The sequence below is a fragment of the Tympanuchus pallidicinctus genome, unplaced genomic scaffold (genome assembly GCF_026119805.1).
Source record: "Tympanuchus pallidicinctus isolate F22 unplaced genomic scaffold, pur_lepc_1.0 scaffold11, whole genome shotgun sequence".
Taxonomy (NCBI): Eukaryota; Metazoa; Chordata; class Aves; order Galliformes; family Phasianidae; genus Tympanuchus; species Tympanuchus pallidicinctus.
Window position 1 is genome coordinate 13,324,004 of NW_026294627.1, and position 21,127 is coordinate 13,345,130.

The 21,127-nt window shown below is 36.7% G+C and overlaps 1 protein-coding gene across 1 annotated transcript in view; it reads right to left on the reverse strand.

The window, feature by feature from the left end:
• Positions 1 to 726: 726 nt before the first annotated feature.
• CWF19L2 (CWF19 like cell cycle control factor 2) overlaps positions 727 to 21,127 on the reverse strand; it is a 62,389-nt gene continuing 41,988 nt past the window's right edge. The window contains exons 13-18 of the mRNA XM_052671234.1: positions 10,367 to 10,579; positions 9,646 to 9,762; positions 5,213 to 5,368; positions 4,110 to 4,190; positions 2,149 to 2,250; positions 727 to 1,298 (exon numbers count right to left, since the gene is read on the reverse strand). Of these exons, the coding sequence (XP_052527194.1) occupies positions 1,158 to 1,298; positions 2,149 to 2,250; positions 4,110 to 4,190; positions 5,213 to 5,368; positions 9,646 to 9,762; positions 10,367 to 10,579 (810 nt within the window). The 3' untranslated portion in view covers positions 727 to 1,157. The remainder of the gene's footprint in view (positions 1,299 to 2,148; positions 2,251 to 4,109; positions 4,191 to 5,212; positions 5,369 to 9,645; positions 9,763 to 10,366; positions 10,580 to 21,127) is intronic.

The following is a 21,127-nucleotide window of genomic DNA, read 5'->3' on the forward strand; positions in this document are numbered from 1 at the left end:
TCCACTGGGAGGACACCACAGCAATGTCTTCCTCCTCGACCTCTGTCCCTGCACTGTTCTCCTAGCTCTGCTCCTGCAAAGCCTCAGATTACTTTGTCAGCTTTCCCATGGACTGTGACTGCCAGTGATTCAAGAATCTTCCTTCTTCTACTCACTTTTTCCCACCCTCCCATTTCATAACTTTTACGCAAAAAACAAACAAACAAACAAACAAACAAACAAACATGAGATCTAGTGAAAAATATGCTAAATAACAGTCCATTAAATATTCCAATTACATAAGTAAAAACAACCAAGATGGAGTTTGAGCCAGTCCCAGTGAAAACTATGAATTTATTATCTGGGAAGTATTACTACAGATCATCTGCCACTCTGGCAAGGGTGCTAGTGGAGAAGAGTAATTTGGGGAGGTCCCTGTGGTGATTTTCTTTCTTGGCTGTCCATCAGAGAATATGTGTCCCTTAAGCTTCTTTCCCTTCCCTCCCCTCTACTTCCTTTTGAGTTTCAATTGTCATCAGTACTAATCATAATCACTAAAGCTGTCATTTGCCATCAGCTACAGATTATCTCATCATCCTTTGTGCAACAAGTAAGATTGAAAATACTACTGCATATTGAAAGAAAGTACAGAAAATTGCATTTTTGTGCATAGGATCAACAAGGTTTTATCACGTCATAACTGAACATTACTGCAATGGTGTCAACTAAAGAAAACAAAGACTCAAAGGCAGTGCAACAATGTGTTTTAATCCACATGTTCATAAAATTTACACCATTTTCTACAAAAAGACACTGCAGTAATTAAGCACTAGTTCTGTGCTACAAGATAAAAAATTGTTTCAAATTACTATAAAACTCAAAAGAAAATGCTGTATTTTTAAGAATTCCAATAGTCACATGGATCTTTTAGTTTTGGCTCAGCTAAAACATTAAAAACCAAAATCACCGTAAACTTCTGGTTTTGTCAGGCTTGCAGGTTCATGTTTCATACAGTATCTAAACCAGAAAGAGATAATCAAGTCACTAACACTCCTGGGTTTAAAACATAATAGGAATATACAATATACTGGTTTTAATATACTGGTATTACATTTCATAAATGAAATATCCTTTTATATAATTTATGGCTTATAGAGTCCTTAGCTGCAAAGATGTACTTATTCTTTCTTTTTGGTGAAGTCATATGGCTTCCACCACTGGGCAAACTGCAACACTTTCTTCCTCTGTTCCTCAAAGTTCTGCCTGACTCCTTTTCTCCATAGCCGTGGTTCCAAGTCCAGCATGCCACCAATGATTTCCTTTGCAAGTAGAACAAAGACAGATAATGATAAATGCTAAAATATAATACCACTTACTGCTATTTTAGCATAAAATGTAAAAACACTAATTTTCCAATTATGAGATCATTTGTGCTAGCTATAAAAACTGAAAATTCTGAAGAACACATCAATTCAAGGACTATAACCGTAGTTGCGAGACAGTTGCCTTACTAGAATTGTTGTAAGTACAAAATATCCTAACATTACAAGATTGTTGATGCATTTCTATATTTGTGTCAAAAAATGGGAAGCTGAGAACAAAGAAAATTATTTACTTTGCTCTCAACTTTTTCAAGTTCTATTACATCCTAATCCCTCTTCAAACTTTTGTAATACTGACTCTTTCAAGAGCTGATCACTGCGACACAGTAAGGAAAAGACGACTTTATTGCAGCATTTCTATATGTACTCTCTATGCCACAATGGAGTGATTTAACCACATATGTGTTACACTAGGAGTTGTCTGTGAGCCCGTGTGTGTACGACCTCTACTTTGTACAAGTGGCAGTCAGAGTGCCTGTATGAAGATCTCACCATCCCGAAAACCCTATTTTTAACATCTTTAATAGCAGCAGTTATTTTCCATCTATCAGACTGTATGTCAAATATCTAGAATTCCTATTGATTCAAAAGAAAAATCTATAATTCCAAGTATCACACAGTAAAGCAATCCTTCATTCACAAGCTAAGTTATACTGACTTACCATGAAAAGGCAAGTCATGAACTGTGATAAGGTACATCGAAGTGACTGTTGTAGCAGCAACTGGTTTAATTACTCAAAATTTACACAACAGAGCACAACTGGTAAACTGATTTTGTATACAGTACCTTTCCGAAGTAGTGAGGGAACTTGTGCTGATCTTCAATGATATGAGCAAACCCTCCTTGAAGGCCAAAGTCCACTGAAAAGTACGGTAATCCTTTAGGAATCTATATACAAAAAAATGCATTTTTAGATGGTTAATAGACTGCAAGCATTTAATAACCTCCACACAGCTTCTTGAAGAAAGTGATTTTACAGTTAGTAGTATTACATTTTATTTTAAATCACTTCCTAAACCACTTCATGCAGTATAAAATACATATATATAAAGTATAAAATATATATAAAGTATAAAATACATATATAAAGTACAGTAAGACCAACAGGTAAAGGGAAAAAAGTCAACTAGGCACCATAAACAGAAAGGAAAAAAAAAAGGACTGCCATGTGGCAGAACCTGGAGGGCACCATTATACATCAGATAAGAGACTGGGAAGGACAGAGACAAGGAAAGAGCTAGACTGCAGCATGCACACCGAGCAAATGGCTGTCTGAGTCCACAGCTTTGAATTATATGGGATGAGTACAAATTTTAAGCACATTTATTAAAAATAAGGTGACGCGTTGTACGAGGAAGTGGTTACTCAGAGGAAACACTGATAATCACTGATCCTCACACAGAGTGATACACTGATAACTGCCAAAGCGGATAATTTCATAATTTGCTTATTATTTATTTCTGGATAACAAGGTTTAAAAAGCCTCAAACTCATACATATATTCTCTGCTACAATTCAAATAACTGAAAATTTTCACAAGGTGCTCCTTATATTTCTTGTGGATGGATTTTCTCCACAGCAGCCCACACAGAGCGATTTTTGGACTGGTAACTAGGCCAGTGTTGATAATACACCAGTGCTTATTTATTGCTGAAGAGTTCTTGCTGCACTGTCAGTGTCAGCTGTCCCAGCTGTGCCCCCTCCCAGCCCACTGCTTACCCCTGAGTTTGTTTACTGGAGGGTGCAGAGTAAAAAAAAGAAAGGCTTTGATACTGTGCAAGAGCATTGGCTGCTTAGGCTTGTGTGCTAGGGCTCTGCCTCTAGAAAACTGGTCCCAATTTCTGCACACAGTCCAATAAATGTCACACTCATGTCTGCTTCTCATTCCACACACCACCATTTCATACTGCAACTCTATTTTCCTCAGGTCAGTCTCTAAACTGTTCTCTCAAATTTTCTCGAAGGCATTTCTTTTCTTTTTTTTCCTAAAATAATGTTAAAGTTATACAACTGTGAAACACTTTACAGGCAGATGCATTTTATTAATTTAAAGAAGTGCCCTGAATTAATTTGAAAAGTGATCTACTTTGGGTACATAACACAATCACAAAAACATATGTTTAATTAAAAAAAAAAGTCCTGGTGGTCTATCAAAGACAAGAAAATTATACTTTGTTTTCTTGAGACATGTGTTGACTTTCCCTGTTAAGAAAGGCTAAGAAGCAGAAGAAATCCAAAGCATACCTATGGATCAATTTTTGAACTTAACAGTTTCAGGATTATTCATTTAAGATGCATACGCAAAAATGTTTCAGCTCCTTTGTTACAGAAATAAAGATCCATAATACTATTTGCATCTTCACTCCATAAATTTAGCAACTCTAAAGGCTGTTCCAGGTCAGTGCAAAAGATACACCATATTCTTTCCCAGACAGCAATTTTCAGATCTTTGATCTATCTTAATTCTTAAAGTTAATCAAGAAAATTATGCTGGTGCATGTACTCAAAATGCCAGCTTTGTTCTCAAGCAATGTTTGCAGCTCAGTCCATCTGTTGTTGAAATAAATGGGAATCTTTGCTAACGTCAATTAGGAGTTCAGTCAGACTCCAGTGCTCATCATGTCTATGCCATCTCCTGACCCACTAATTCAATTGTGCTCCCCTTCTCTCTTTGAAACAGTTAATAACTAAAACAGATGAAAGCAATTTGCTGAAAATTTCAGTGTTCAATACATTTCATTACTTACAGATTTCCGAACATCTTTTGAAGAAAGATCAATTATCTTCTTGTTCATGGACCACTCTTCATCAGACTCCATTATAGCTTTCTGTAAAATCATTTTTCTAAATGAGAAAATTTAGCACAGCAGTTGTACAGCACAGAACTCACTTTCCAATGGAGCAAAGCACACTTTGCACTGCAAGTACTGGTCATTTCTTAACAGAGTAATTTTATTTTTGGCAATCTTTCTGATTTAGAGAACATACTTTATAGAGGAATCATTTAATATCTTGAAACTCACTTAATTCTATTCCTTTTTTTCCCCTGAAATCTACCTTCTGCCTGACAAGTTATCTCTAATAAAAAACTTCCAAATTAGTAGAAACTAAAAGGTCTCATTTTCTTTTTACTAAGCTCATAATAAACCTGTTCTGATTTCATTATGCCATATTAGCCTTTTTATTCTTTTATCTTCTTTTCCTTTTGTCTATTTTTAAACTCCAAAACGAAAATCCAAAAATCCAAATTAGAAGCCTGAATGCACTCAAAAACCTCTAAAATTGACTCTGCATCTTTCATAATATGGAAGTGTGGATAATATAGGTACCTTTCTCCTTTTCATTTAATTTTCATTTACTGTGTATTTTAGTGGTGGAAACTTTCTGAAAAAGTTTAACACAAATGACATTGCATTGAAGCTTGTACTTCAACTTTGTTAGTTTTCAAAGAAGATGCTTAATGCACTTAAAGCATAACCAATGAGATGAATGATGTGGAGAGTTACAAATGTGTTGCAAAAGTTACTGCGTTGCTATCCATCACACTGACTTCCACTTCATTAAAACAATTACATTATTTATTTCCAGAGAACATTTTCAAAGAACAAATAAAATAATATACTCATAAATACTGAAGAATGTGTGCACTCAGTCAAATTTACCCTTATAAAAGCTTCTTTCTCAGATACTAAACCAACACATCTGTTTAAAGATCAAGAAACATTTCTTCATCAGAAAAACAAAAAATTACCTTTTCAAAACTAGCACTTCAATATAAAAAAAACTTTTCCAGAAATAATTTATGATAAACGCATTCAAATGACCTACAGAAAATGCTTTTTTCATATACCTTAAAGTAGATTGGAGCCATATCTCCTACTTCTTTTGGAAGAGGAATGCATTCGTATACCATATGATATCGTTTCTTCATACTCATATTTGTTTCTATAAAGACACAGTCCAAGCCTCTAGCTTCAAACATTTTCACCAGTGCCGTTCTAAACATCTGTTAAAAGAAAAAGAATGTATAATTTGAATTAGCTTTTCAAAGCTTCCAGATGAAATATTTTATATTATTTCACTAATAGAGATATAATTCCTTAGAAAATCATAATAAAATGGAACAGCGGTGATCACACTAGGAAAATTCTACTTCATTCAACAATCTAATACAAACTGTATTTCTGACAGTGCAAACATGCAAAGTCTAGGAATCTATTGTGAAATATGCACTATACTTAACAGTATAAACTCAGTTCCACTTAATATCACATTTATTATTGTTGTTACTATCATTATTATTATTTACAATAGGAAGTAAAACTAGGTTGAATTTCATAACTATGATGTACCATAAGAATTAGGCAACCCAGGAGGTTCCTAGAATGTATCAGGGATAAATTCCTGAGCCAAGTAGTAGACATCCACACCAGGGAGGATGCAATGTTGGATCTATTCCTCACCAGCACAAGTGAACTGATTGGTGACATCAGGATTGGAGACTGCCTGGGTTGCAGTAATCATGCAGTGGTGGAGTCTGCAATCCTGAGGGATATCAGTCAAAGAAAAATCAGGATGCTGAATTTTCAAGAAAGCCGAATTCTATCTCTTCAGAGAATTAAGTCAACAAAACCCCCTGGGAATCTGTCCTTGGGGACAAGGGAGAAGAGCAGAGCTGGCAGATCTTTAAGGAAGTTTTCCATAGTGCATAAGAGCTCACAATCCCCAAGTCTAGAAAGTCAGGAAAGGAAGGCAAGAAACCAGCACAGCTGATCAAACTGAAGAACAAAAAAATGCATAGGCTGTGGAAGCAGGAACAGGTAGCTGGAAGTAGTATAGGGAAGCTGCTTGGATGTTTACTGAAGGGGTTAAGAAAGCCAAGGCCCAAATGCAACTGGTCTTGGAAAGAAGCAGAATGAAGAGTAAAAAAAGCTTCCAGAGGCATATCAGCGAGAAAAGGAATGTCCGAAGAAGGCGTACCCCCACTACAGAGCAACACAGACAGGCTGGTAACAGTGGACAGGGAAAGTATGAAGTACTCAACAACTTTTGTGCCTCAGTCTTCACTGGCAACAGCTCTTCAAGCAGATGGGTTGGGAGGAGAGAACTGGGGGAGCAACATCCCTCCCACTGTAAGCAAAGATCAGGTTTAAAACCACTTGAGAAAACTGAACACCCATAAGTCTATGGGTCCCACTGCCATGCATCCCAGCGTCCTAAGGGAGAGCTGATATCTGAAAAATCACGGCAGTCAGGTGACAGTTCCTGGTGTCTAGAAAAAAGGCAATGTCAAAAGGACCACCCAGGGAACTTTGGACCTGTTAGCCTCACCACTGGTCACGGAACAGATCCTCCTGGAAATTATGTTAAGGAGGAAGTGAGAGAGGTGGTATGAGACAACCAGAATTGCTTCACCAAGAGCAAGTCCTGCCTGACCGCCTCGTGGCCTTCTATGATGATGTAACTGTATCATTAGACAAGGGAAGAGCTATCTATTGGGAATTCAGTAAGGCTTTTGACATGGCTCCCTGTAACATTCTTCTCTCCAAACTGGAAAGACAGGGATTTCATGGGTGGACTGTTCAATGGTTGATAAACTGGTTGCAAGATCATACCCAGAGGGCAGTGACCAATAGATCAGTGTCTGTATGGAGACCAGTGACATGTGGTGACCCTCACGGGTCTGTACTGGTACCTGTACTCTTTAATATTTTCATCAAGGAGGCATGATTCATGCTCAAATACACAGTATGTTGATACATGTCACAACTCAGGCAACAGAACATGCAAAGATTTATGTATTTTTGTATAAAAAAATTAGATGTATATTTACTTTGTCAAGTGAAGTAGATAACTTCTAAAACATGCATCATGTTAAATTTAAGCACCTGAAGATACAATATAAAAGAACCTTTCCAACATATCTCAGGAAAAAAAAAATAATAAATAGAGCTAAAACATGTGCAATATAGTGTAATAAAGATGGTTTTTTTTTCTGTCAACAATACCAAATAGGGCTTTGGCATCATTAAGTTAGTTTGGTCACCAAGTAAGTGTGTGCTTATATTCCTATGGAAGCTTTCCAGACTCCTCCTACTGAATAACACAAAAGCTGCAAAATAACGTGACCATCACCTCCTAAGTACTTTGCCACAAAGAAATGTTTAAACTCACAATTAACACATTCACACAATTGATGAGTTTACCAACAAGCTGCATTTACTAGCAAGAAAAATTCCAGGACTGAATTCAGAAACTGCATTTACTTATCTTGTCTTTATCCAATTTTCCTTCCCCTATACATTTAGAAAAGTGATCATCTTTCATTTTGAATCATTTATTCTATGACCCTATTTTGCTAAAAGACAATAGGTTAAAGTAGAGGATACAGGATACACATATAGACCACTTCACCCTCATCCTTTGTTTTTCCTTCTGATCATACTCATTATGCTTGTTCCCTTCTTACAACAACTTTCTGAAGCATTTCTGTTCATATATGAAAGTTCTCCTTTTTGTTCTTCCTAGGGAGGAGAGTAATTTGCAAAGCAACACTGTACAAAAATTACATCAGCCAGAAATATCAATGCTGGGAGTACCTGTGGAAAGTCAGAGAACCCATATGCTACACTTGAGACAAGACCAAAGTTATTTAAACCATTTCAAACTCACGGATTAACCTGATTCTACACCTAGAAACTGTGGAATTTAACTGTCGTTAATGTTTTATCTTCTTTGAAATAGTCTCCAATATTTCGATGCAAATTGTTTTACCATTGTAACAATACCAATGGTGGAATTAAGGGAGGCTGATCACTATCTTTTAGGCAGAAGTTTCTTATATGTCTCCCTTTTTTTTCCTTTTCGAAAGAAAGCAAAACTCAAAGAAACCTCAAAATGTCTTCACATGAAAGAGAGCTTGATCCATCACATTTGGCACCCTTATTGTAAAAAAATCTTATTAAAAAAGGAGGAAATTGTATTCTACCAGGGACCTCAGATATGAGTAAGAATGATATCTACCACGAAATCAGATTAGCTTAAAAAAAAAAAAACAACTCATGTAGAAATGTATCTTTAGCTGGTGCTTCATTGTAAGTGATCTTCCCTCTCTGACAACCATTTTCTTAATAGTGCAACCTAGCCAGTTGTTACGCTTTCTGCAAGGGATCAGCTGTACCTTTGTCAGTCTTGACACATCCCTCTCATCTATTGCCAGGATCTCCAAGAAGTCCTGCAACATTCTTAGGCATTTTTTTTCTAGGGCTTATAAACTGAAACTTTTCTTCAATGTTTATCCTGCATCTCCCTTTACCAACTTTTGACCATTAATTTCCTTTTATAATGCAAACATGTTCTATCCCTTAGTGGGATCAAAATGAGCTGACAGGTTGGGAACTATTAAAACAGACACGACAAGTATCACAAAATCGTATCACAGAATGGCTTAGGTAGGAGGGGACCTTAAAGATCATCTAGTTCCAAGCAGAGTTGCCATCCACTAGATCATGCTGCCCAGGGTCTCATTCATCTTGGCTTCCAGGGATGGGGTATCTGCAACCTCTCCAGGCGACCTTTTTAACAGCTCATCACCGTGCCAGTGAAAAGTTTCTTCCTAAGATCTAACCCAAATCTCCTCTCTTTTTAGTTTAAAGCCATTCCTCCTTGTCCTACCACTATTAGATGGTGTAGAAAGTTGGTACTCCTTCTACTTGTAGGCTCACTTCACGTGCTGGAAGGCTGCAATGAGGTCTCCCTGAAGCCTTCTCTTCTCCAGACTAAACAAGCCCAGTTCCATCAATCTGTCTTCATAAGAGAGGTGCTACAGCCTTATCATCATTCTTGTGGCCCTCTTCTGGAGCCACTCCAAGAGCTCCACATCCCTCCTGTACTGGGGGCCCCAGCCATGGACACAATACTGCAGATGGGGCCTCATAAGGCAGAGTAGCGAGTGACAATCCCCTCTCTCTCCCTGTTGTCACTCCTCTTTTGATGCACCTCAGGATCCTGTTGGCTTTCTGGGCAGCAAGTGCACACTGCTGCCTCATGTTCAAATTTCTGTCTATCAGGACATTCAAGTTCTTCTTGGCAGGGCTGCTCTCAATAAATTCTTCTCACATCTGAACTCATATCAGGGATTGCCTTGACCCAAGTGCAACACTTTGCACTTTGCCTTGTTAAACCTAATTAGATTCTTGTGTACCTACTTTTCAAGTGTGTACCATATTATTCAAAGTATTATTTTACAAAGCTGCTGGAACATGAGACAGTTTCTTAGCTGACCTGAATTTCTTCCCAGATTTCTTCATCCAAAAGAGTGGCTGCAGTATGGTGCTGTAAAGGAGCTATCAGGCAGTGACCTTCAATTAAGGACTGGTTGCTTGGCAGAGACAAGTATACCTATAAAGAGTGAACAAAAACTGAAGTTCCTATTATTATAGAGTTAAAAATATTCTCATTGCTAAGTTGAAGAAATACATCATCTGTTACATTTCAAACCAATAGAAGCCATTATCTTCTACTTACAGCAAAGTATATACAGCAAGGGCTGTTATAAGTCCAAATATTCACATATATTTTGAAAGAATTAACAAAATGAGGAAGGTTTGGTTTTGTTTATTTCAAAGGATTTTAAGCTTAAGAATGAAATTCTGCACTTGGGTTTCTTTGATATCATTGAGATACAGATCATAATCAGTTCAAATTTCCTCCAGAGTGGTATGATTTAGCCTTCCACAAATCCACCTATGGTTTGTACTTAGATCTTTCATTATTGCTTTATGTTTTCCACAAATCAGAAGTTCTGATACGAAAGACTCGATTTGTAATTCACAACAGATATCTTTTTCTCCCTAATACTTGAGGAACTCTTGAACCAATTGGAAGGGCAGGGAGAATAAGATGCAGAATAATCAAAGAAAGAAGCAATTGTGTTTTTTAACTCAGTCACTCTACTATTCTTTCTTTTTGTATTTACTTTTGTGCTAAATTGCTATTTTCTTACCTTGGTACCAATTGCAATAATAAGATGTTTAGAAAGTTCATTGCTATCAAAACAGTAAGGACACTTTTCCATGCGTGCAGCAAGCTGCTGGTGCTCACGTATTGCTTTTCTTCTTTGTATTTCTTCTTCTTCCCCACTGCGTGCTTTTTTTGCTGCTTTGGAAACAAACATGTCATCCAGAGTGTAGTAGTCTCTGTCAGTTTTTTCCATAAGCTGAAAAAAGAGACCAAAAAAATTGCATTTAAATATAAATAAGTTAGGAAAAAACCATACTTAGCTTCTTGTGATATCCTTTACTAAGAGAAGGATAAAGTGTGTATCAGAAGCAGCACTGCTCCCTTCCACACAGCATCTGCAAACCATACCATTATCAGATACATCTCCTGAGAGCAGTCATACCCTGTTTCAGACAGCTTAGGTATTAAAGTACAGATGTTTAACAACAGGAACAGGAGTATGTCACTATCTTCCATCACAAGATAAGAGCTAGGCATTTCAATATAAGCTTGACAAAACTCCAACTTAAAATAGATGCACAATCTTCTTTTAATCATGTACTATCATACATTCTATTTCAGTCCTTCCCCTCCTCTTCCTTTCCTACTACAACTAACACTGCCCACTAAATCATGTTTTGTAGAACAGCCAGACCACAAATCTATGCCTCATCTTCATGCTCTGTGAAAAAAATGCCAACACTCTCCTCAGGTGAGCAACACTAAGCCATTCTGTGGAGAAGTCTTTGTCTTTCTTGAATGGATCTGTTCCTGGAGAGGGATAACCAACACAACTAGCGTTATCAGAAACAAGGCTGAATAATTCACTTTTTTGTTTGTTTGTTTGATAATTAATTGTTACATTTCAGGTAGGTGCCATTTATTTAAAAGAAAGCTCTGAAAATACTTAGTATTTGTTATGAAGATGTGTTTGATGGTTAACAGTATCTTACAGGGTCTTAATATTATGAAAACCCACACAGAAAGGATATACCTCACCTGGACACCACTTAAGGAATGGTGTCTGTGTATAGGAACTGGACGTGATGCAGGGGTTACTGGGCAAGGGCAACAAGAGACAGTGAATAGAAAAAAAAGGAAAACATTTATGTGCATCATGGCACAAAACCAAGTGATAAAAGATTTTACTAAGCTTCACCATGCAACATACATGTGTGGGTGTGTATAGCATCAGTCTTATATAATCAGACTTTGCTGATGACAAATAAATGCCTTGTTGTATTGCTGAAATGAAGACTTCGCAAGTCTTAATTACAAAGACTGACTGTAAAGGATTTTGGAAAGTATTACAGACTTAACTATTTCAGTTTACTCTATACAGTTATAAGATTACGTGCCAGTTATACCCTGAATATTCAGTGTACACAGCTAGAGCAAAAGTAAAAAGCTTTCAAAATAATTTTTCCAAGTTTTTCTTCTATAAATGAAGTCCCAATGCTGTAATAACTCATGCTATACCTGATTGTAATTTTACCTTGAATAGTTTCAGTAATTTCCTCATCAAAACGACAGGGGAAAAAAAATAAAAACAAAAAAAACACATTGTATAGATCTCTTGATATTGGAGGTGCTAGACCTTCAGAGCATTAGCAGATTTATGTATGAGTAGTTTTGCTTCAAGAATTACTAGGGAAATGATAAAAGTGTATTTGCAACAAATCCTAATAGACATTAAAACACTGATTGAGGTATCTCTAGCAAAGGACTAGTGCTCTAAAGGCATCGAAGAGGTCCATTATTTTCTGTGATTGTGTAAATGAAGTGCCTTTGTCAAGATAATGAAGGAAAACCTCCTGAAAATTCTCTTAAAGCACTTAGAAACATCTGCCCAGGGAATAACTGAAAAAGAAAGGAAAATGCATATACTGCTCTTCAAGACTTGGAGTCCTGCAAGTAACACCAGAATCAATGACACTACTCAGTAGATATTTTAGCTGAAGCTACATCATGCTAACAGAGCTGAACACAGCAAGAAAGCTGCATTTCCTCCCAGGAAGAGCTGGTTTGCATCTGAGACACTTTTAAGTTAATAGTTTGAAATAAAATATTAATATCTGAGCAGAAAAACGATTTCCAATGCAGTCAATTTGCTAAATGTCTCTTCCTCTGAGTACAGAGGGTTTCTGAACAAAAAGATAAATACTGTAAGCATCCAAAAGATTCAAAAAGATTTAGGGTCAAGGGTGTCAACAGAGCATTATGATTTGCTGAACTGTGATTTAAGAGGCTTCTCTTCAAAAACAGTCTCTCAGATATTTTGGTTAGAGGCATTTTACCTCATTACTAAAACAGACATTAAATCCAACCTAAGAACATTAATAAATCTACACTTCAACATTTGATATCTAGAATACACAGCTAAATAATACTGAACCTTCAGATAGACCCCTTGTAACTGCCTCCATTGTAACGAGACCTACAAGGAATCCAGTCACAATGGACTGCTGATTTATGTATGTGACTTATTGCACATAATATGGTAGCTTCCTTCTATTTTCTTACAGATTCAAATCACATACTGCGATTGGAAAGGTCTCCCTTCCACCTTCAATGTTCGTATGTAGCCACAATTTAAGATAGCAGCAACATTAAAGCAATTATCATAATTGAAACACATTCTCCAAATGAAAGAAAATCTTCCATATACTTCATAAGTAGTTAGTTCAGATATCTTGCTAAGAAAGAAAAAAAAAAAAGACCATTTTTTAGACAACAGATAATTAGCTTTCCTTCACAAAACACAAAAATCAGCTCTTACTCTTCCTGAATCCTGCAAATCTCTGAAACAGACCAATGGCTTCATTTGAAAAATGCTCAGTACTGTCAGCACCAAGTAACTACATACCAGCTTCCCTAATACTACTACTTTATGTAGCTCTAATATATTCAGCTGCTGATGTGCATTTCCTACTGAAAGCCACTGTATATTAAAGTCAACAGTTCAACAGCAGAGTTCTGTTTTTGTTGTCTTACTAAAATTCTGTACTTCTGTATTTAAAATAAACAGGAGGTTCTTGAGCTGCAGAAAAAAATATTTAGTGGTTTAGTTGTCAAAAAATCCATTCTCTGTTCTACTGTCATACGATGATAAGAAAAGTAGAACTAGAGCTTCATTAAAAGAAACGCAAGTAAGTACTACCTGTTGAATAGCACCCCTCCATTATTACTTCTTTTTCTCTCCTCTCTTAGACAATTTGCCATGAGAATGCAAATAGACATGAAACAACAAGACAGCTGGCAGACTACAAAGAAAAGACAGAATGGAAAACAAAACCTTGGATATCAGAAATATCATACACAGAACAGACTGCCATCACTACTTTGCTTTCCTTGCACTTAGAAGGAAATATGTGGACAGTTGTGGAAATATCTGGTTTGCTAAACACAATCTCTTTAATGTAACAGCATTCTCCACAAATGACTTAAAAATACTCTATGGATCCCATTAAGCAAGTCTCTTATGCAACAGGAACACTAGTCAACAATTCTATCTACTGATGAAATTAATTTTCATCCTGTTTAACAGGCTGGTTGATGTCTTTCTTCTACAGTAGATAAAGTGCTGAATACAGCAAGGCACATGGAGCCCAACATAAAAGGCTTATCTTAAAAGCAGTAACCATCATTAAAATGCTATCTAAAGACCAGATTTGGTTTTCTCCTGGCGTAGTAATGAACAACACAGCATTACTACATTTCAAATGGTAACTCACTAAGACCAGAAAGAAATGATGATGTTTGTTCTTTAGCAACCATACTTTTCTTTATCATCTGATGATGAAAACATGGAAAAATATTTAAAATTCAGTGACTCAAACTTAAAAGTAGGTCTGAAATAAAATAAAGTCAAATAAATACGTAACCTTGAGTGATATCAATAAAATAAGAGCAATTCGGGAAACTTAATAAGTTATAAATGTAATAAAAAGAAGGGGAAAAAAAAAAAAAAGGAAAAAGAAACAAAACATAACAAAAACATCACTGGTAAAAGTTGGAGTCCAGAAGAACGAGTGGGAAATATTCCCCGGCTGCACTAGAGAGATCTCTCAGTGCCTTCTGAAAATCTATCTGCAGCTGTTCAGAATTCAAAATTGGAAGTCCTCAAAGTGAAGGGAAAGGGCAGAAAAAATTAAATATCTTCTATTCTAATAATGTTACGTAGGCTTTGTGCAAAAGTGGGATCATGTGCATACATCACTCATTCAATACTTCAGGATTTCCTGTAATCAAAACACATATAAAGTGTCAGTGTGAGTTTCTAGGACAGCCTGGGTTCTACTTGAGGTCTACCTGTATGAGGCTACAGTAAGTCAGTAGAATGCCTCAAAGTTTTTTATTTTTCCTGGAAACAAAAAGATGTATAGAAGAGTTTATACCAGTAAAAGCCATGACAGACAGGAATATTGAATAGCATTTACAAAACAAAAATTTACCAGACTACATTCTAATGGCTCATTTTACAACAACCAAATTTAGGGATGTTAACTATAAAATTTTAAGCAGGGAAAACTAATATACTGAGAACCAGCCTCAGACAGATATTTTTAACAAAACTGAATAACAAAAAATACAAAACTTAATCTGGAAAATGCAGTTTGCTTTAAGATGTGACACATTTTGTTCAACAAGATTGAGCAAAGCAAGTCAAGGAACTCAATAAAATAAACACAAAACAGCTTTTCAGACAGGAACAAGCAATGAAGTATTTTGGTGAAAGAAGCCGTAGTAAAGGGACATTTAGAGAGAGCATTACTGATCAGTTTCAGAGCACCTCTATCACAGAGTCTTTACCAGCAACAACAGGATAACGAATCACAGAATCATAGTTGGAAGGGACGAACAAGGATCACAGAATCTCAGGGGCTGGAAGAGACTTCAAGAGATCATCAAGTCCAACCTCCCTGCCAAAGCAGGTTCCCTACAATATGTCACACAGGTGACATATATTTCCACTCCGTGTCCTATCACTACACACCACCAAGAAGAGCCTGGCTTCACCCATTTGCCTCCTACTTCCCTTTAGATATTTATAGACATTTATCAGATCCTTTCTGAGCCTTGCTGGCCTTTTTGGCTGCCAGGACATACACTGAAATATTACTACAGATCCCACTACAATAACAGAAAACACTAAGGAACTCAAGGCTGTTCAAGAAACCAACACCTTTGTTTCAGATATTAAGCATTTGAAACAAACAGGATCTAAGAAAAAAGTTATTTCAGCTGGCTTGTGCAATGAAAAAAAGCCTCACAATTAGTAAGCTCCTTAAGCAATATAGCTTTCACTTGTCAAAGAACAGACAAGGAGGAAGGGTTGTTATTACTATTATTATTTCCCTTTGTCACACATTTAACAAGATTACAAGACCTGTATTCACAAACACCAATGCACAGTGCCGTATTCTGCAGTTCTGAGACAGAGACCCAGTTACACACAGTCACCCTGCCCCTGGATCTTCATTTCTTGTCATATTTTATCACATCCTTTAGATAATTTTACAAGAGTGTTAAAATGGGATACATTTTCACCTGGAAAAAAGTATCATGAATGGAATAACAATTTCTTTGCAAATCCTCTATTATAACAACGTCCCTCTAACCGAAGTCAGAAACTTAAAGACAGGTAAAACTATCATCCAGCAAGAGTTGTGTATTCCTACTGAAATAAGACATGCTACAAGTTTCTGCCAGCACAACCAATCAGCAATGCTTTTGCTGCCTTAAAACGTCACAAAAACAAACAAAAATTATATTTAGTTCTTAATATTGCAATAGTAGCAATGAACATCATCAACACATCCTCTGCCATTAGCAGTTAAAAATGTCTGTTTTTCTTTACTTAAGGGCATAATTCCTTAAAAATGTTTTTCCCCCAAAATGCTGCAGATGAGAAACACTTACATGACAGCACTAAAATACAATAAAATGCAACTGCTACTACAGCACAATAGATAGTATTCCTCCAATACTATTCTGTATATTAGCTTATAAAAAAAAGTTATTCGGGAAGAAAATGGAAATTCTCTCTCCAAAAATTTCAACTCTTATTATAAGGTGTCTGGTATGCTTTGTCAATTGCATTACTTGGCTGTAATAGAACTCTGAGCAAGTTACTGGGGAATTGAAAGAACAAGAAGACAGTGTTCTACTAAATGCCAGAAGGGAAGAAAGTAACGATTTAAAAACTGATTTATTTCATAAATATGTTCTTCCGTGCAAAACACACAGCTAGTACAAATTCAAAGGAGAAACCATACCGAGGTGTTGCTGGTCCCTGTGCTGCAATAAGTGACGTTTTACATCTGTTAAACGTGGGAGTCAATGCATCCTGCAAGTTGTGCATTTAGTTCCCAAGCCAGGCCTGATGCTACCTATGCAGACATGTTGTATTTTGTGCTGCACAGAGAAATTGGCAACCACTTATGTAGCACTTTAAGTTTGGATGTCCTAGGAATATCACTGACCAGCTCTAAGTTAATATTCAGACACCCATAACGACAACACACCTCACACTGTTGTTTCTACCAGACAATGGCCAAAAAAGTAGAGCTAATCTGACACCCTCATAAGAGAGAGCATCTTGTCACTCCCTCGTCTTTTGTTTCCCATATCACTTTGCTTTTTTGATCCCATGGGCCACATCCTTCCCTCATAGGTGCACTCTACTTTCCAATTTTTCCTTCTCCTTTGGCAAGTAACAATTACCCAGAGAATACACAGGCAGCTTTCACCTCCTACCACCAGGCAAAACGACACAGTCACAATTCATGGCATGCAATTGTGAATTTTCTTCCATCTATCTGACAGAGGATCTGTTTTCCAAAGCCAGGTGCAGTTTGGGCTTAACCAATAGAGACAGCATAATTATTCTGCTCACCCTGGCCAATGAAAGGTCTGCACTATACAAATGTTTAGGAATAATCAGGAAAGATACCCAAATTTAATGCAGGAGAACACAGAAATCATCCACTGGACTTTCATTTAGATGGCTATACTACAGTGTAAACGTGGCAGACTCCCAGGAAAAAAAATAAAATAAAAAAGACAGAGAGAGAGAGAGATATGTGATTATTCAGTACAGGAACTCAAGAAAATATTAACATCTGACAATGCACAAATGAGAATGATTTGAGATGGAAAAGTTACAGTGTTGTACTGCATTTGTTGATGAAATCTCCTTTAACATAGTCTTACTATTTATGTTAATTACTATATTACATAAATAATTTCCTTATATAATATTAATTTCATGCAACATTTGGGTCTTTTTTTCATTTTTACATTATTGAAGCCAGTAGGCATCTTGGCATGGGGCTGTTTATGAAAGTAACTCTCACAGATCTGTACTCAGCTCACTCCAGGTTTAGCCTCATTTTTCTGCCAACACATGTTCAGAAAACTGGAACTGTATGCCAGTTTAATTTTATATTGATTCTGTTTTTCTTATTGCTACAGTAAAACCCCTGGAGTCTTACACGCTGCTGGCAGCCTCCATTTTCAATCTGAAGTGTGCTGTGCCTCTTATCTCTCCCTCTGCTGGTAATGCTTGCTCTTTGGGTGCACACTGTGGAAAGAAAGCCCTACTAAAGGATCTAATACCATTTGAAAGTAAACCTCAAGTCACAGAACTCCTGATCAACAGGGATTACTCCTACATTATACACTGATTGCACCTTCTCCTCTTCAGATTTCCTCTGAAATTTTCTCTAATTCCATTAAATGCAATTAGCATGGTAGCAAAATATACCTGCATTTTTCTGATTTATTTTCAGCTTATTTTCTTGTTCTATTTTGTATCTAAGTGTTGAACTTCTGCTTCTGTTGTTTTCTTTGACACAGTCATATTTAAAGTAACTTCCATGTAAGCTAATAAAAGTGCATCTGCTTGGAAAATCTGCAAAAAAACCTCTATAGATTGTATAAAATGTATCAGTTTGATTTTAAATTGCCATGGCAACGCTGACGTCTTCAACTTTAAATGACAGAGTTAATATTTGTGGAATGCTGCACTCATAATATATTTTGGGAAGCTGCAAAAAAGAATAAACTATTATTTGGGAATATAAACCTGAGTGACATAAGAACATGTCACCACACTTAAATTTAAACACACTGTTTACAACAAAATCACCATAGAAATAAGTCTATCTCATCTCAAAGTGTATTTGCTCAAGCTTTATTAAGAAAAAACTTCATCACGTTAATTTTGTTAGTGTAATTCCAACCTTCCTATAACCACAGAAACTGAGTTTGCAGGTTTAATTCAACAAACAATGCCACATACAGGCATTTCCCAAATTTCTCTTTCTAGTAAAATAACATGGTAAACACAGAGCATCAAAGACTTCTTACATATCAACACAGAATTTTTGAGGTCTGTGTTGCTGGCAGGAGAATTACGAGCAATTGTGATGAGTAAGGCAGTTCGGGCCATCTCTGAGCAATGGAAAGCCAAGCAAGAAGCAAACAACTGACTGCTGTTCAATGGTGAGGGAGCACACTCCTTGTTTCAGCTATCTGAAATGAAAACTGCATATTTTGCTACAATCACATATCAAGACAGATAAAACTTTATCTTCAAGCCAGTGAAATGAAATGTAAGCAAAACAAAATACCTTCAACCTCAGAATGCAGTGTTCTGAAGTACAAGTGATGAGCATGTAACCCTACAGTTATCCATGTCTTCAACTTTAAGGCACAAAACAGGCTGTCCTCTACAAGTCTCCACAGAATCACAGAATGGCCTGGGTTGAAAAGGACCACAATGGTCACTTAGCTTCAACCCCCTGCTGTGTGCAGGGTCGCCAACCACCAGACCAGGCTGCCCAGAGCCACATCCAGCCTTGCCCTGAATGCCTCCAGGGATGGGGCATCCACAGCCTCTTTGGGCAACCTGTTCCAGTGTGTCACCACCCTCTGGGTAAAAAACATCCTCCTAATATCTAACCTAAACCCCCTCATCTCAGTTTAAAAACCATTCCCCCTCCTGCTATCACTACCCACCCTTGTAAACATCCATTCCCCCTCCTGTTTACACGCTTCCTTCAAATACTGGAAGGCCACAATGAGGTCTCTTCACTATTACTTTATCTGGTATCCTTAGCATAAATCATAAAGAACACAAAACATTTACACAGATGTTTAGCATGTGCTGCATCTACAGGGTTCCTCATTTTCCCAGGTTTTCTTTTCTAACCTAGCTCTCACAACTTGGATTCAGTTCCACTGAACAGTTTTAACTCAGTGCCTATGCAATACACACAGAAAGCTGCTTACTGCATTCAACCAAGCCTAGTGGAACACAGAACAAGACAAATGGAATTTTTTCTCTTGGTTTTCTGTACTAATTTTTCTACACTACACCACATGCATGCTTACATCTTCAAGTGAATATAAAAAGCAACAACGCACAGAGTTTTGTAAGGATGTGATCATGCCTGTTAACACTGCCCTACAAGGGCTGCCCCAGGTGAAGAAAGAACAAATTTGTTACCTAACAGCAGAAGCATCCTGCATTCTTTCAGTTTACCTTGTAAGGCACTTGCAGACTGTTATTTTTATTTATGATGATGAAAATGCAAATAGGTACAATAGACAGGTTTGCTCAGCAAGAGAAAATAATGAGCCTGAAAGCAATTTGCCATTTTACAGATCCAAACCAAGGAAAGGCAAATTCCCTTTTTGGAAATCTATAATATCAGCACATTTCTTCAGTAAATCTGTAAATGAAGGCAGCATTACTAATGCCATTTTGTACTTTAAATAAATGTCTTAAGCATTTAAATTCATGTTATACAAACTACTGCAGAGACTTTTAAATAAAATCAGTTCATGGCCAAAATTGAAATGGTCTGATGAGCAATACAAATTAATCTTTCTTACTTGCTTTTAGTAAAACTTAATCAAAAAGCAAAAAAAAAATCCAGAGTAGAATTTCTGCATCCAAATAAAAGGTAATTTCTATTGAGGCACTGTTCCAGAAATCAGTCTCCATACACCCACAAGCATCTATTGATGAAATGAAAGGATTACGTACGTTTTAACAGCATGAATTTGGGAAAATTGAACTACTTATAACAGTCAAGGGCAGAAGGAACTACAGAGAAGTTGCTTAAAGCTAACAGTAGTAAGAACTGAATACTTCACACATATTTCGTATTATCAAACTGTCAGTAACAAAAATACTTTCCCATTTATTTAATTTTTTTTAGCTTTTTTGTATCCTTTAGTCAGTAAGAAGCAGTAAGACGCAAATCTGCTTTCCTTGCTGAAGAAAGTAAAAAGCAGAAATACATCAACTTCAAACTTTCGGTTTTCTTTGGCAGTGCAGTCAAATTTGAAAGAGTCACATTTTAAGGCCTGCTTTTCTACACCTATGGAAAAGATTAGTGTTGTGTATTCTATTCCAGTTACTCTAAAAAAAAAAAAAAAAAAAAACTTCTTCACCACTGAAAATAAAAGATATGGGGATTTTTCATTACGTTTCTAAGTTTAACGTATTAGCATGCACAGGACAGCTGTGGCAGAGGTTGTATTTACAAACCAAGAGAACTGAAGTCCGTGCTAACCTGCTGCAAACAAAAACCAAAAAGTAGCAGGGCAAGAAAATGCAAAGAACAAGAGTTTTAGATCCAGTTCTACAATATGAAGAAAGCAAAGGCAAACTGATACACTGGAATTTGCTTTTCATCTTAATTTAAAACAACCAGCACGGACTTGGCATTCCTCTTTTGTCTGATCTTGG